Here is a 16188-nt window from a genome sequence, read left to right as displayed (position 1 = left end):
CCAACACTATACAGACAAGAAATGTCACAAGCAGTTGTTTTTAAAAAGACTTTCACTGATACAGGACAAAATGCCACAATGGCTTTCGATCTGTCCACCTTTACCAAACAAGAATCATCTAGATTTTGCTGAAATAGCTTGACTATGTCTTTCTCATTTTCTAATAACTTTTGCTTAACTGAAAAGCCTTTGTCCCCATATTGTTCTCAGTTTTTAAGATTTTGTGTTGAACAAGCCTTATGAAATCCCAATTGTTAAGAGCATAAAGTATTTTCTTTTTGCTTCTTAACAACATCTGTTTAACTTTCTCACTCATCTATGTGCACTCAAATTATTTTGACTTTTGATTTCTAGTATGCTTTACTCTGGATTCAACATCTAGAAAAATGTTTTCTTAATACACAGCCTGGGCATTAGGTAAACTCCCATTTATTTGTTTCTGAAATCTGTCTCCAACACTGAGGCAGGTTAAGAAGTAAAGAGCTCTGCTTCTCTTTGAGGGATTCTATGACCGTTGCTTTGACTGTTCACTTAGGACCAAGAGCATGACACTCCACACCTCGAGAAGCTAAAGGTCAGGATAACACGTTTCTGGAGAGCTCTAAAGCTTAAGAACTTAATCTACTTGTTCATTTACAACAGGGCACAGCAGTCCAGGTTTCCAAGCTAAGCTCAGTATTTAACTCCAAGAGACAAAGATAATTCATACTGAGGGAAGGTACGACTTGGCCTCTGACACATGGTATAAAGTAAAATACACAAGAGACAGACCAGGCAACATGGACACATAGCTTCTTGGTAACTAAGTTTCCCTATTTATAAGAAAATGAGCCCAGAATATTTCTTGGGGGAGTCAAAGAACTGGTGAAATAAAAATTAGTTATCCCATAGAAAATTTTAGAAGACCTCTTTCTAAATAAATAAAAACTTTTGAAATAAATTTCAGAAGAATCATCTGTTTTAATTCCTGACAATCTGAGAAATTCGACAAGAGATCCATGCTATCAATGAGACCCTAGCCTTATATACACTAGTAGAAAAGTGGCCTTCTCTGAAACAACTCACGTGTCCATGGTTACTGCAATTTGGTTAAAAATATTACAGTAAAGAGAAAGTCTGGAAGCAGATTTGAGTGCTAATTCTTAACCTATTTCTAGAGTGAGTCACCAAAGACTAGTAAATCTTATTTTAAAAGGAATCAGTTGCTCGTTTCTCTTGGGGCATTCATGCCCTCTGCTCATCTCCAGGCTGGGAAACACGGAGCAGACGCCAGGGCCCCTGAATGGAGAGCTGCATTAGGAGGAGTCACTGGATGAAAGCCTGAAAGTCCAGAGCTGGAGGTTCCTGCAGCCCAGAGCATCCAGAGAGGAGGATGAATGCCATTCCCGACACCTGGCAAAACTGCAGAGGCTCTCCCATGGCCAAATTCTGAACATGACTTGCCACCCCATACTGCTTCTGCTTCCTCCAGGAAATCCCAAGTGGTCCTTAACGTTAACCAAAAATTTTTCTGTCCAGCTGGTCTTTTGGCTTTTTTCCGGCCACACTGACTTCTGAGAGGAAACTTTCCACAAGTTAAGGGATGGCCAGTTTTTTCTGATTTTCACTTTTTTTTTTTTTTTTTTTTTTTAACTTTAAGCAGGGAAAGGGAGTGTGTCAATCCCTGACTTCGGGTACAAAATGAGATCAACCTTTATAACATCCCTTTACAGACAGGAAGCTGTCAAGGTCTCCTTGCCATCCACCAGGCCACCGTTTCCCTTCTTAGCAGCTTCCTCTCGTGGGATGGGGTCCCCGTTTACAGAAAGTGCTCTCCTTTTAAGGAACCCATGACAAGGCACTCACTGGGGCGACGAAAGGAGGCAAGACAGACGGACAGGAGGCGAGAAGGGATCGTAGCCCCGGCCCCGAGGAACTGCAGCCCCTCCAAGTGCGACCCCCGCGACCAGGAATGGAAAGGCCGGCACAACCCACACCCCGCGGACAGCCCGGCCTCCCCCGTCGGCCGGGGACGGGAGGAACTGAAGAGAGGAGGGCGGTAGCCCGGCCACCCGGCCGGCCCATGAAGAGGAGGGCGGGCCGCTGGGCCTCTCCGCAGGCCGCGCCGGCAAATCTGCTGCCTCATCCCGGCACCCTCCCGCCCGGCCGCCCCACTCACGATGCTCTCGGCCATGGTGGCCGCTCCCGTATCCGGGCTTGAGCCCCGGGCCGCCGCTGCCTGCCGCCCCGCGGGCCTTGCAGCCCCGACCCCCGCCTCAGCCCCAGCCCCGGCCTCCGGCCGCCGCCGCCACCGCCGCTCCAGCTTCACCGCCCGGCCGCCACCGCCGCGACGTCCGGTGCCTCGCCGGACGCGCTCCCCCGGCCGCGCGACCGCGCAACCAGGTTCCGGCCGCTCAACCAGGTTCCGGCCCCACCAACGGTCCGCGCCTGCGCAGGGCGGCCCCGCGCCGGGCTCCCCGCGGAGGGGCGACCCCGGCTGGCCACGCGGTGGAGAGACGCTGCAGAGAAGCTGGGAGGGAAGCACGAACGCGCGTCTCGCCCAGGAGAGCGGTCGGCGGGCTCGGATTGGACATTCCCAGCGCCTCGCTGGTCCCACGGAAATGGAGAAATAGCTTCGGGAAGGTGACATCATACCTTCATGATATGTATTTTTTAAGAAGGCATTTTCCCTGAATCTAACATAAGAGAAACGAATGAATTTCGACCACATTTTAGATAAATACTTCTTTGCCACGGAGATACAATATCCTAAAATTGCCCCCAGGGCCAGCTTCATGGGCACCCACGTGTGTGGCTCCGAATGGCCTCACACTTGATTCAATGCTCTGCCGTCACCGTCTTGCAATCTTTAATAGTTTTCAGCAAGGAGCTCCACGTTTTTATTTTGCACTGGGCGCTGCACATTTGGTAGCTGACCTTGCCTATGATTATGAAAAAAAAGTTACGAAAACCTCTAAGAGGCTAAACTATGTTTTTTAATCCCATGATTCAATTTCAGATTGTGTTTGTCTCCTGTGTTGAAAACAGTTAGGAGGTTGTTACTCTCATTTCCTCTCCCCGCAGGAAGTCTGAGATCGCGGGACAGCCGGTTTGGTTTCTTCTGAGGCCTCTCTCCTTGGCTTGCAGACAGCTGCCTTCCTCCTGTGTCTTCCCTCTGTACAGGTGCATCCCTGGTGTCTCTCTGAGTCCCATTTTCCTTTTCTTATAAGGTCATTGGAGGATGGCCCACCCTAATGACCTGATTTTAAGTTAATTGCCTCTTTAAAGGCCCTACCTCTAAGTCTCATTCTGAGATGCTGGGGTTAGGACTTCAATATATAAATTTGGGGGGACACAGTTCGGCCCATAACGGTAGTGGTAACTATGATTTCATCTGGAGGCTACTCTATATCAGAACAAGGCTGAGATGGGGCCTGAGAGGTGATGACCATCTCCCAGAGAGCCTGGCTTTGGAGCCTGATTGCAGTAACTGATGAGGCTGGGTGTGTCCCCTTTGAGGAAGGGACGAGACACAGTTTGGCTGCACAAGGCCTGACCTCCAGCTCCCGTCCTTGCCCTGACCTTCCGCCTGCAGCACAGCAGCCTGAGTGGTCCTTTTAAAGCGTGAGTCAGGTCGGAATGCACATTACTCAACACCTGTCATCTCCCCATCTCACTTGGAGCAAAATTCGAACAGCCATCCTTCTTCAAACTTTCCAGGCTTGCTCCCACCTAAGGTACTTTACAGGCCTGAAGCGCTCTTCCTGCACACGTCAGCCTAGTGTTGAAACAGAACAGGACCCTATGGTCTATGCCCCCCATGTCTTCTGCCTGCCTTTTGTCTGTGGAAAAACTTTAGCCAAAGAATAAGTTTAATCAGAGAAATGAGAAAATACAGAAACAGAGGAAAATAGTCAAAGGGGACAAAACAATAATAGTTTAAGTCAGTAAGCAAAGTCAAGGACCTTTAGTTCTACCTCAAGGGCTATAGATAGTATTCTGAGCCGTGTCCTGTGAGCTGTTATTTTGGTTTTTTTTGCAGTACACGGTCTCTCACTGTTGTGGCCTCTCCCATTGCGGAGCACAGTCTCCGGACGCACAGGCTTCAGCGGCCATGGCTCACGGGCCTAGCCGCTCCACGGCACGTGGGATCTTCCCGGACCGGGGCACGAACCCGTGTCGCCTGCATCGGCAGGCGGACTCTCAACCACTGCGCCACCAGGGAAGCCCACGTGAGCTGTTCTATAGGTACTGAAACCCCCACCAGGTGGAAGAAGTTAACTACATGATGACCAGACGGTAGCCATGACAGAAGCTGCCACAATTCTGAGAACTGGCCTCATGGAAATGGGAACAAACTGACCCTGGAACTGAAGATTAACTGTACTTAAAACAATCGAGATGACGCTTGTCAGACCGCCAAGGACCAATTTCAAGATGACCGTCAGCTGACTGTGCTGTCTCTGCATGTAGCCCCCTCCCTCCATCTATAAAAGCTCTTGCCCACTGCTTGTCAGTGGAGGGGAGTCGGCCTGTGGACAGGAGTCTGCCCTTCCCCTTCCCCGGACCCCGCAATTGCCAGCCTCAGAAATAAAGCAAACTTTCCTTTCCACCAGCCTTGCCTCTTTATTGGCTTTTGAGCAGCGAGCAGCTGGACCCCACATTCAGTTACAGTGTGTGCCAAGTGCACTGCCCTCAGACTGAAGTTGCTGGCAGCCCTGGCTGAGCTCCCCTTCGGGGACTGTGCTCACTCCAGATCACGGTCCCTTCCCCAGGCAGCTCATGCCCAATAACAGTGGATGGCTATCAAGGCGCATACCCATGTCTCAATCTGGGATGACTCTGCAGGCCATCCGAGCTGCGGGGATCACCAAGGACTTTGTTGAGATTGCCTGACAGCTCGCCTTCTCCCTCCACCAGCACAATGCTGTTTCCTTCCCGGGTCTGGATCCTGAGACACTCCCCAGTGACCAGGGTTGGCCTCGCAGGGACCCTGACCTGAGAAAATCCACGAGGTTCGTTCCCTCTTTTCTTTTTTTTTTCTTCTTGGCCACACCATTCGGCGTGTGGGATTGTAGTTCCTTGACTGTGGATTGAACCCGCGCCGCCTGCACTGGAAGTGTGGAGTCTTAACCACTGGGCCACCAGGGAAGTCCCTCGTTCCCTCTTTTCCTTCGGCTTCTTCTCAGCCCTCTTCTTCTCTTTTTGTAAAACGATATGAAATTCACAGAACATACAGTTAACCATTTTAAAGGGAAAAACTCAGTATCATGTAGTACATGTACAACCACCTCCTCTATCTAGTCCTAAAGTATTTTCATCACTCCTGGAAGGAAGCCCTACACTCCTTCAGCATTAGCCGCCATTTCCCCCTCCCCCAGCCACTGGCAACCACTAATCTACCTTCTGTCTCTATGGCTTTACCTATTCTGAACATTTTATATAAGTGGAATCGTACTGTACGTGGACTTTTTGTGTCTGGCTTCTTTCACTGAGCACCATGTTTTCAAGGTTCATCCATGTTGTAGCCTGTGTTAGAACTTCTTTCCATTTTATGGCTGAATAATCCACGGTATGGATGGAGCACGTTTTGTTCATCCATTCTTCATTGATGGACACCCGGGTTGTTTCTACCTTTTGGCTGCTGTGAACGTGTATATCCATGTATTTGTGTGAGTCCCTGTTTTCAATCCTTTTGGGTGTATACCTAGGAACCAAACATTTTCCTACAGTGAGGCCTCTCTGATCACCTGATATAAGACAACACCCTCCACCAGCCATTTCCTTTCCTTGCTTCCTAACACTCATGACCTTATAAAATAGCATACATTTACTGGTTTCTTTGCTTACTCTGTGACTTCCCCTGTACTCAAATGTAAGCACCTTATGACGGGGGATTGTCAGGTTTCCTCACTGTTGTAGGGCTCAGAACAGTCCCTGACAGAGAATAAACCCAGCGTCAGTCATCTGTGCTCACAATAATGCTGTGTTAACGAACTCTCCTCATTCAGGGGCTTAAAACTCAGCTGGCCCTCTGCCGGAGTGTAGGCTGGGCTCCGTGGGGTGGTTGTTCTGGGAGAAGCTAGTGGGGGACCCAAAGCAAGAACACAGACAAATGAAGCGAATAAAAATGAAAAGTGTTCCCTCGGCCGTACTACTCTGGAACTGAACACCAGGAGGAGATTTCAGGGGATGGCATAGGCCAGGGCACACAAGTGCAAGGCGTTTCAGGCCCAGCAAGCAGCCCATGTGGCTGGATTGTAAAATGGTGACTAAATGGAGGAAAAAAGGCTGGGCTTAAACATCAAACAGAAGAAGCTGAGAAAGGGAGTGGGGAGGATGGTGGAGATGGGATGCGGCACACACATACCCCAGAGGCCACCCTTTTTCCTGCCACGCACACGTGTTTGCAGAGGGGCCCCTGGCAGCCTCTGACCCCACCACGGCCTCTGGCCCCAGAAGCCAACAGCAGCGTCAACGCACGTCATAGCCTCACGGACTCCACAAGCAGTACCCAGGAGGTGTGGGAGTGCGTGCCCAAGGTCTTCCAGAGTTGTTGGCTGGTAGGGGTCTGCTCTGAGCCAGTCTTTCTACCGCATCCAAGCCAGGGTGAAAGGGCAGACAATGCAGGGTCAGAGAGCCTGGAGCACATCTCTGCCTGCAGAGGTGGCAGCTGCATGGCTGGGGTCTCTCCAAGCACTAGGGCACAATACTAACCGTGACAAAGTCCTACTCCTGAGAAGCTCAGAGGGTGGGGGATCCCAGCCACCTCAAAACCAGGAAGGATGTGATCTAGCCAGTGCTTAAAAAATAAATAAATAAACAAAGGGGGACTTCCCTGGTGGTCCAGTGGTAAAGAATCCGCCTTACAATGCAGGGGACGCGGGTTCGATCCCTGGTCAGCGAACTAAGATCCCACATGCTGTGGGGCAACTAAGCCCACGCCACAGCTACTGAGCTCACGCACCTCAGTTAGAGAGCCTGCGTGCCGCCAACTACAGAGCCCACACGCCCTGGAGCCTGCAGGCCACAACTAAGACCCGATGCAGCCAAAAATAAATAAAATAAATAAATTCTTAAAAAAAATAAAGGCACTTCAAATATACACATATAGGGACTTCCCTGGTGGCGCAGTAGTTAAGAATCCACCTGCCAATGCAGGGAACAGAAGTTCGATCCCTGGTCCGGGAAGATCCCACATGCTGCAGATCAACTAAGCCTGTGTGCCACAACTACTGAGCCTGTGCTCTACAGCCCGTGAGCCACAACTGCTGAAGTCTGCACACCTAGAGCCCATACTCCACAACAAGAGAAGCCACTGAAACGACAAGCCCACGCACCACAACGAGCAGTAGCCCCTGCTTGCCGCAACTAGAGAAAGCCTGCACGCAACAACGAAGACCCAATGCAGCCAAAAATAAAATTAAATAAAAATTTAAAATATATATATACATACATATATACATACACTGTATATATGTATGTATATGCATATATATACATAAAACTTCTTTCTTGCAGTGAATAAATCGGAATAAACTGGCATTTAGCTGTGGGCAGTTCTCCCGGGCTGTTACTGGGAGCCAGGGTCTGATCTTCGGGCTGAGCTGAGGGGCACCACTGGACCCGCCAGGCTGAGGCCCACACTGGGGCCCTGTGGTGATGCCCATGAGGCCTGCCCCCTGACAGCCCCACCCACGTCATGCCTGCACAGAGTGAGGCCAAGAATCTGGGCTCAAGAAGGATCCTTTGCATCTCAACAAGCAGAGGCTGTCTTAAGCCCTAAACTATGACTCCTCACATGATCCGATCGTGACTGCGAAGTCCCGGTGGGGCTCACAGCTCACAGAGCAGCCGGAGGCACAGGCAGCACCAGCCCTGGTGTCCCAGCCAGAGAGGCCAGCGGGGGACCAGCACACTTGTCCTGGTGGAGGATGGAGGAGGGGGAAAGGAGCCCCCTGCTGTCCCAGGTAAGCAGTGCCTGGAGGCCTGCCGGGGTTGGCGATGTCCCGGCTGGGTTCTCCCCACCCTGGCCCACCAGAGCCATGTTGTGTGCTGGGGCTAGCCAGGAGGTGGGTGCTCAGGAGGGGCTGCTAAGATCGGGGTGGGGCTTTATTAATCAGGTGCCTTAACCTCCCCCAGCGCCCCGTTCAGACTCTGAAAGGTGACCCGCCCTTGCCCTTGTGTTTGGCACGGCATGGGGTGTGTCCACACCCCAAGGAAAGCGCACACCCAGGGGATGGTGCCCACCAGGGCCATCAGGCCACCCTCACATCTTCCCTGTCCCCCACCCACATGTGACGTGCCCCGCCTTCTCACCTCCCTGTTGCCCCCTCCTTGAGGCTGCTGTCCGCTCAGCCTGGTATGGCCCCTGCACAGGAGATCTGGCAGGCCTCCCCGTGGATCTGGCGGGTGGGGGGGTGGGCTCTGGCTCAGGGTGCAGAAGGGGCTGAAGGCCAATGCCGGCAGCCTGGCCTTTTGCTCTTACTGACTTGTTGAGTTCTGGGGGTGCTGATCAATAACCCTCCTTTCCTGTGCTCTGATGCGGTCAGGCAGGTGGGGAGTGAAGGGCCAGCTTCTTCCTGGTAAACTGGGAGCCCTGCCCAGGCCTGGGGCCTTAGCTTCCTCATTCTTCCCCCACAACCAAACTCAAGGGCCTGCTGCCCCTCCCCCTGCAGAGAGGGGGCAGAAGCCCTCCCATACCTGCCTGCCAGTGGAGGCGCTGCGGAGGCAGGCATATCTGAAATGGAGACTGTCCATCAAGGGGCCAAATGGAACTGGCTTTGCAGCTTCTCCCAACCTCATGATCAGTGAGCCAGTCCTCTGCTGGGGAACCAAGAGGAGGGTGGGGGGAACCGAGAGAGGGGGTGGGCCCCCCCGCAACCATCAGCACCCTGTTAATTTTCTCTGTGGTAAGGCCAGGGCCCCCGAGCTTGGCTGAATGTCCTGCTGAAGGGCAAGGTGGGGTCCTCGGGAGGCCCTGCACCCCACAGAGCCCCGGTCTCCTGGCCTCTCCTCTCCCTGCCCCCAGAGCCCCTCACCATCCCCTCTGCTGCTTGGCTGAGCAGGACAAGCCTTAAGGCCCTCATGTCCCTGGCCTTCTAGGGTCTTTGAGCACCCCCTTCCGCCTTCACCTTTCAGCTTCACCTTCCAGCTTCCTTACCCCTGCAGGCTGTGACCCTGCTCCCAGCTGAGTGTCACAGGGTCTGAGTGAAGAGGGTTGCCCTGGTGAGACCTCCCTCTTCTTCTTCCCTCTGCAGGATGCTGGGGGTCAGGAACCACCCCTCGCCGGAAGCAGCCCCCTCACTTCAAGTCACCCAGGGCCAGCACCCTGGGAGGACCAGGCCCGGAGGGCAGGCCCTGAGGGGGTCCTGGCCTGCTGCTTCCCCTGGGGAAGCAGCTTCCTCAAGTGCCTGATCTTCCTGTCCAACTTCGTCTTCTCTCTGCTCAGTCTGCTGGCCCTGGCCATCGGGCTCTGGGGCCTGGCCGTCAAGGGGTCTCTGGGGAGTAGTTGGGGGGGCCCGCTGCCCGCAGACCCAATGCTGGGGCTGGTGCTGGGCGGGCTGGCGTTCAGTGCGGTGAGCCTGGCAGGCTGCCTGGGCGCCCTCTGCGAGAACGCCTTTCTGCTGCGCTGCTTCTCTGGGGGCATCCTTGCCTTTCTGGTGCTGGAGGCCGTGGCAGGGGCCCTGGTGGTGGCCTTCTGGGGCCAGTTACAGGATGACCTGGAGCACGTCCTACGCATGGCCATCACCGACTACCAAGACGACCCAGACCTGTGCTTCCTCATTGACCAAGTTCAGCTCGGGCTGCAGTGCTGCGGAGTGGCCTCCTACCAGGACTGGCAGCGGAACCTGTGAGTCCTAGAGCCTGAAAGGGCGGAGGGCAGCCCCATGGTGGCCGGCAGGATCCTTGGGGCTGGAGAGGAGGCGGGCCACACACACGCTCACATGCACATACTCACCTATACACAAACTCACCTGTATAGGCTCCTCACCTGTACACATATGTGCGCACACGCTCATGTGGGCACACTTGCGCATGTACACACTCAGGCCCAGCCAGGGCCACATGGTCATGCAGGGATGTTAATAGAGAAGCTCAGCCAGTAGAGCTAGAAAGTCACTTTTGGGGGTTGTTTTTTTTTTTCTTTTTCAGTAAGGACATCGTACATCTCAATGTCAATTGAAAATAACTTTTAGTTTAATTCAGGACATCATTTTGGACTATGACTGCACAGTTCTCCCTCCACTGTGTGTGTGTGTGTGTGTGTGTGTGTGTCTGTGTGTTTATGTGTGTGTGTGTACATGTGTGTGTTTAGAGCCATATGGAGACTCTTGAAAACCAGCCATTTGTACCCAATAGTCCCTGCGACATGCTGGGCCCTTCTTTCTGGGCACCTTAGAAGCACCCATCTGGATTGTTCTCATTTGGTGGCCGAGTGTGACTTTGGGTCGGTGGCAGCCCTTTCTGGTGTTGTGATGCCTCCCAGCCTGCCGACCTCCAAGCCCCTGCCTTACTGAAGCCCATTCTTCAAGGAGATGAGACTGTGCCTGTGAGGGAGGGCGAAGGGTGAGCCTGCTGGTCACAGGGCCCTGGATGCCAGTCAAAGGCCAAGGGCACCTGAGGGCTGCCTGAAGTGAGTGACAAGAGCAACACTCTCTCGAGGCCCTGCGAGCTCCTCCCGAGCCTCCCATCCCTTGTTGCTGCCCAGTGTGGCCCCTCATGCCCCCACCACGACCCGGTGACCACTACAGAAGCCTCTACCAGTCCTCAACCCACCTTCTCCCACTCCAGCTCTGCTGCTCAGACCAACTCAGCAGCATCTGTGGAGTGAGGCCGTCTTACTTCCAGGCCCCATCAAACCCTTGCCTCCCTTCAGCTGTCTTACGCAGAGTGTGCCTTCTAGCCAAGCATGTACAGAGGCCTATGCAGTGCTGGGGTGAATTATAGAGAGCTGGGTATCGTGTGTGTGTGTGTGTGTGTGTGTGTGTGCACAAGTGTGTGTGCATGTGCATGTGTGTGTGTACACGCCTGCCAGTGTGCATGTGTGTGTGCATTCATGCCTGTGTGCTTGCATGCACGCACATGTGCATGCCTGCGTGCCTATGTGTGTGTGTGGCCATGGAAGTTTGAAGGCGGGTAGGAGACATTCCACACAGCGCTGGGGTCCAAGACCAGGGGCCCTGGCCTCCAGACTGATGCTCCCACGTGCCCTTGCAGGTACTTTAACTGCAGCTCCCCTGGGGTCCAGGCCTGCAGCCTTCCTGCCTCCTGCTGTATCGACCCCTGGGAAGATGGAGCCTCAGTCAATGACCAGTGTGGCTTCGGGGCCCTGGGCCTGGATGAGGACGCGGCCCAGAGGGTGGTGCACCTGGAGGGCTGCGGCCCCCCACTCCTCCAGTGGCTGCGCAGCAACATCTGGGCTGCAGGTGGCTACGCCATCGTTGTGGTGGTGGTCCAAGGGGCAGAGCTCCTGCTGGCCACCCAGCTGGTGAGGGCCCTGGCTGTCCACAAGAGGGCAGCAGAACGTGAGGGCTTGTCCACAGGACCCCCAGACTCAGTGCCCTCCCCTCTGCCAAACTGGTCCCGGACTGACTGGCAGGTGAGACGAAAGACCAGGGCACCGGGATGGGGTCTGGGGCTGCAGGCCTCCCCTCCCTTCCCAGGGAAGGTGTCACAATAACCCGCCTTGGTGCTTGTGGACACGCACCTTGGGCCCCCAGGCCTCCTCCACCTGCTGGCCTCTGCCTCCCCAGGGTCCCCTTTCCCCCACACTGCCCATTTGCTTGCAAACACTGCCATGGTCCGAGTGTAAGCTGACCCCAACGACTGCCTGGCCAGCGTCTGCCTCCCACAGAGGGTGCAGGCAAAGCCTGGCTGGCAGGGAGAGTGGGCGGCGAGCAAGACTGGATGAAATCCTGCCACCGAGCCCCAACTCAGACCCTCACCCCAACCCTCACTTCCGATCTCCACATCTGACCACTTTTGACTCTCACCACTGACCCCCCACTTCCAACACCTCCAAGCCCAGTCTATGAGTCCCCACGTCCTCACCATAGCCTGGCCCCTGCTCTCCTCTGGGGCCACCTCCCCCTTTCCTGTCCATTGTGGTGGTTGAGGATGAGGCCCAGGCCTCTCCCTCCAGAGTGCTTTTGTTTTGGGCGGGGGTAAGTTTTATTGAGATGTATCACTCATACAGTAAATTGCACCAGCCTTAAGTGGGCAGCCTGAGGGTTCTTACTTATCCACACACCTGTGGACCCACTACCAGGTCTAGATCCAGCCCCAGCAGGGTCCTTCATATCCTCCTCGAGGTCACCCCTGTTGGAACTTTGTCACCTTTGGTTAGCGTGGCTTTTTCTGGCCTTCACATAAATACGATCACAGGGGCCCCCTTCCTGAGAGTCACTCTCTGGTCACTGCTGTGTGAAAAGACCCCCCGACGCCCGTGTGGATAGGCACTTGGGCAGCTTCCTGAAGATGACTGCCACTGGGGGCAGTTTCCCGCAGGTTTGTGTGTGGCAGCGTGCCCTGCTTCTCCTGGGTGTGGTGTCAGGAGCGGAATTGCAGGGTTACTGGTAGGCATCTCTCCAGCTTTAGTGGACAGTAAGGATGGGCTGGCTGGGCCCAATCTCCCTGCACCTGTTTCCTCACCTATGGGGAGCAGATAGGTGCTCCCTCCCCCTGACCCGAGCTCTGGCCCCCGGAGTACATGGGGCTGCCTGCCTTGCCCCAATCCAGCCATCAAGAGCCTGGCTCAGTGCCCGATGTGCTTCCTTCCCTCAGCCTGGCCAGGCCCCTGCCATCCCTGCCACCAGTGCCCACATCCGTCCACTCTTGCTGAAGAGACTCCACCCTTGGGCCCTGCCCCCACTGACAACACATCCCAGACAAGTGGTGGGGGACACGCTAATTTTATTTGAAACAGGACATGGGCCATGTTGGAAAGGACAAGCATCTTGCTGGTGTGACAGGTCCAGAGGGGTCTTGCTCTTTCACTGACGCCCGCAGGACTCCCGCCACCCACTCCACCAGTGCAAGGGCCTCAGCTGGGAAGGGCTAGTGGGGGAAGCTTGTCCTCACCTCCAGACAGGCAGGACAGGGGACACTCCTGGGAGGCCTGCCCTAGCTTTCCAGCCATGGGAGGAGAGGGTCTGTGGACCAGTGTCTCCAGAAGTTAAGCCAGGCCTGGCCGGCCGGAGAGGATATCCTGCAGGGAGTTCGTGGGCTCCTGGCAACTAGCTTCCGTGGGCCTGAGGTCGCCGCCCTGCAGGGATCTCCAGACACAATCTCTGGACACTCTGGAACCCTCCGGTGGGGGGGGCGGCCCTGCTCACAGGAATCCTGAGCAGAGGTCAGAGAGGGCAGCGGCACGGAGGGGTCAAGGGCCAGGGTCCAGTGCTAGATGATGCCGTACTGGGCCAGCTCATGCAGCTCCAGGTGGTTGAAGGCCTCCCATGGGCAGATGACAGTGATGTCTGCAGGACAAGGGGGCCAGTGGGTCCAGGAGGGTCCCATGGCCCCAGGAGCCACCATCCCCTCCGGGCCCTGTTGTCCACACCCCAATGGTGAGAGTACAAGTCCAGGGTGTAGAGCCCTCCTTGCAGGACATACCACCTTTGGGGTGTGTCGAATGGGTGCCCTGCCCAGGAAGAGAGTGGGTGCAGCAGGCCCAGGGAGGGGGCCAGAGGAAGGTGGGCCTTGCTGCTGGGGGGAGGGGACAGCAAGAGCTTTGCTCTTTTCCAGCCCCTCCAAGCACTTGGTGGACCCGCTGAGTAGGAACAACCCCACTTGGGTGGTGTCTGAAGCTTGAAGTTGGGAAAAAAAAATGAAGGACAGCTGGGGGTGGTGCCCTAAGTGAGCCTCTGCCTGAGGAAGCAGGGGCAGGGGTGATGGGGCCCCAGGCACACTGGGGGGTGGGCAAGTGGGGGGGACCTGGGTGAACGCTAGTGGCCGTCATACCTGTTCCCAGGCCTTCCATTCCGGGGATGTCGTCACCAAACCTACAAGAACAGAGCGGTCAGGGCCAGGAAGAGCGGAGAGGGGGTGTGCATACACTTGAGTGCAGGTTCCTGGGAACGCGGTGTGTCTGAGTGTGTCCTGGGTGTGTACACGTGGGGCTCTTTGGGTGCAGGGAGACATATCAGTTGGTGGGGCTGTGGCTGAGTGTCTGGGTGGCCGTGGGTGGGTGTGCTTTCCAGACAAGAACAGCTAGAGAGGGTGACAGGAGCCCCTGCCCCCTGAGTCCCCTCCACCCCCCGCCCCCCATGCCAGGGAATGGGGGACCCTGAGACAGGCCGGCTCAGGCCCTCAAGACCCGCACCACCTGCTTAAGAGGATGGGACCACCTTCCACCAGGAAAGGGTGGCTGAGGCCCCACCCAGCCCCCCAACCTGAAGGCCCCTGCCATGGCCTCTAGCACCAGAAAGGCCCCATCTCCCTCCTGTGCAGCAGGTGGGCCCTCCACCCCCCTCAGGGCCAGCCCTCCCACACCTCTGCTCACCCTTGGACGCCTTTCTTGGGGGGCTTGCTCTTGAACTGCCTGGTTTGCCGCTGCTTAAATTTGGGGGGCCCTTTCCTGGGAGTGACGGGCCCCCCAATCACCCTGGTGGCCGGCCGGATCTCGGCCTTGGGCGGCTCCAGGTTCATGGCCAGGCTGGCAGAGACCCCGCGGTGACCTTCAGCTTCTGGACTCCCTCACGCTGTGGGCCCTCCTGCTTCCGACCCACCTCTCAGGTCTCAACCCACCAGAGCAGAGGAAACCCTGAAACATGAGACCCACCAGTCCCCAGTATGACTCAAACAGCCGCCCCCTGTCCCAGGGAGCCCCAGGCAGGGGCTGAGAGCGCTGGGTGGCCCCCCCGGTGTGCCCCTCCTCACTGTCTCCCCCTTCTCCAAACCAATCCCTGGGGTGGGACACTTGGCCTCATTCATGGTGGCATGTTAGGCACCTAGCGGTGCCAATAACGGTAACCTGAGAAATGGGAGGGCAGGGTGCCCGGGCAGGGGAGGGGCCCGTGTCACAATGAAACGCCCAGGCGAGCTGTGTAGCCCTGGCCCCAGCAGCGTCTTCCCTCTGCCGGTAAATGCCCTACCTCCCCCGTCCCACCCCCCACCCCGCCCCAGCCACTCACTGGGCACCAGCATCACCTGCTGGTGTCCTTGACCCCACTGCACAGGGTGACCTCCCCTCCTCCTCTCCCCCGGAGTCCCCCCCTCGAGGCCCTAAGCCCTGGCGACCTAGGCCAGGGGCAGCTCACCTTCCTCTAAGCCTATTAGCACCAGAGGGAGACCCTAATTCCTCAGGGTCCACTATAAGCCCAGAAAGTTCTGGGGCTAAGTACATGATGCAGAGAGGAGCCGCTGCCCTGGCACTGGATGCCTCAGGCACCACTTCTTGGGTCCTGTTTCTTGCCCCCCTCCCCACTTGTGGGCTGCAATGCCTGACTCCAGCCTGGGGCCACCGCTAGCTGCCTGCTAGAGTATTAGGGGCTGAGATCAACCGGGAGGCAAGAACAGGTGGCTCTACCAGCGAGGAAGGCCTGGTTGTAGGTGCCGGGGCACCTGGGATTCGGTGGACCCCACTGTGGACCTTCCTTCCCTAAGGTTCCGTCTCTGTGCCGGGACCAGAAGCAGCCTGAGAGGAACCAGGGGACAGGAGCTGGATCTACACGGGGTCCAAGTTGGACAGCAGCAGGTCTGGTGGCCCCGGCTGCTCAAACCCCACAACACCCACTCCTCACAGCCTAGGTAGTGTAGGCCCAGCTGGACCCCTTCTCTAGTCCCAGGCCACTGGCCTGGCGTGGGCAGCTCTGAGCCCTGATAGAGAGCCAACTATCAGATGCTGTCCCCATGGAAACCGCTGCTCAAGTTGCCCTGGCCCTAGCCTGGCCTGTGGCTGGTGCCCACTCAGGTTGGCTGACTGTGTGTGGCTTGAGGCTCCGAGACCATTGCTAGCCTGGGGGACAGCCTGCACCACTATTTGGCACGAGGAACAGAGGAGGTGATGGGCTGGGTGTCCTCTGTGAACAGGGCAGTAGGTGGCCTCCCCCAGACCCAGACCTCAGGATGGTGGTGAAAATCCCGCCCACTCCTCACCCTCTGGGCAGATACCCACTAACGCCCTTGGGTAAGTGGCCACCAGGAAAAGCAACCTGGGAAGGTCATTACTCACCAAGTACCGGGGCAGGTCTCAGGGGACCATGGGTG

General features: G+C 56.0%; 3 protein-coding genes and 1 long non-coding RNA gene across 8 annotated transcripts in view; 2 read left to right on the top strand and 2 right to left on the bottom strand.

Moving 5' to 3' along the window:
- The window catches only part of NPLOC4 (NPL4 homolog, ubiquitin recognition factor), a 54611-nt gene extending 52164 nt beyond the window's left edge, over window positions 1–2447 (bottom strand). For 4 of the 5 annotated variants that reach the window (XR_004347247.1, XM_032615348.1, XM_032615351.1 and 1 more), the window contains exon 1: window positions 2159–2316. Coding sequence is in view for 4 of the 5 variants with exons in the window: in XM_032615348.1 (XP_032471239.1) it covers window positions 2159–2173 (15 nt within the window). In the remaining variant the exon portion in view is untranslated. Of the gene's footprint in view, window positions 1–2158 lie in introns of all 5 variants that reach the window. The other variant, XM_032615352.1, reaches the window with a different exon arrangement.
- On the top strand, window positions 2426–4594 carry LOC116745047. The gene is made up of 3 exons (XR_004347248.1): window positions 2426–2622; window positions 3064–3162; window positions 4022–4594. It is a non-coding gene; the product is annotated as an uncharacterized LOC116745047 (long non-coding RNA).
- A 3319-nt stretch (window positions 4595–7913) lies between these two features.
- Window positions 7914–11732, top strand: TSPAN10 (tetraspanin 10). The gene is made up of 3 exons (XM_032617280.1): window positions 7914–7949; window positions 9240–9832; window positions 11200–11732. Exons 1-3 carry the CDS (start codon window positions 7914–7916, stop codon window positions 11660–11662), a joined length of 1092 nt encoding a protein of 363 aa, XP_032473171.1. The 3' UTR covers window positions 11663–11732.
- Window positions 11733–13380: 1648 nt separating this feature from the next.
- On the bottom strand, window positions 13381–14658 carry PDE6G (phosphodiesterase 6G). The gene is made up of 3 exons (XM_032617391.1): window positions 14483–14658; window positions 13942–13982; window positions 13381–13457 (listed from the first exon to the last, which is right to left on the bottom strand). Exons 1-3 carry the CDS (start codon window positions 14626–14628, stop codon window positions 13381–13383), a joined length of 264 nt encoding a protein of 87 aa, XP_032473282.1. The 5' UTR covers window positions 14629–14658.
- Between the last annotated feature and the right edge of the window lie 1530 nt (window positions 14659–16188).

Source organism: Phocoena sinus, chromosome 20 (genome assembly GCF_008692025.1).
Source record: "Phocoena sinus isolate mPhoSin1 chromosome 20, mPhoSin1.pri, whole genome shotgun sequence".
NCBI classification, from domain to species: domain Eukaryota; kingdom Metazoa; phylum Chordata; class Mammalia; order Artiodactyla; family Phocoenidae; genus Phocoena; species Phocoena sinus.
Note: the sequence above shows the minus strand (reverse complement) of the source record. Positions and strands in the feature narration are given on the sequence as shown.

Coding starts and splice junctions, on each gene's coding strand:
- TSPAN10 (XM_032617280.1), top strand. CDS start 7,914: ATGGAGGAGGGGGAAAGGAGCCCCCTGCTGTCCCAG. Junction 7,950..9,239: donor GGAGCCCCCTGCTGTCCCAG/GTAAGCAGTGCC, acceptor TTCCCTCTGCAG/GATGCTGGGGGTCAGGAACC. Junction 9,833..11,199: donor CAGGACTGGCAGCGGAACCT/GTGAGTCCTAGA, acceptor GTGCCCTTGCAG/GTACTTTAACTGCAGCTCCC.
- PDE6G (XM_032617391.1), bottom strand. CDS start 14,628: ATGAACCTGGAGCCGCCCAAGGCCGAGATCCGGCCGGCCACCAGGGTG. Junction 13,983..14,482: donor CCCAAGAAAGGCGTCCAAGG/GTGAGCAGAGGT, acceptor CTGTTCTTGTAG/GTTTGGTGACGACATCCCCG. Junction 13,458..13,941: donor AATGGAAGGCCTGGGAACAG/GTATGACGGCCA, acceptor CTTGTCCTGCAG/ACATCACTGTCATCTGCCCA.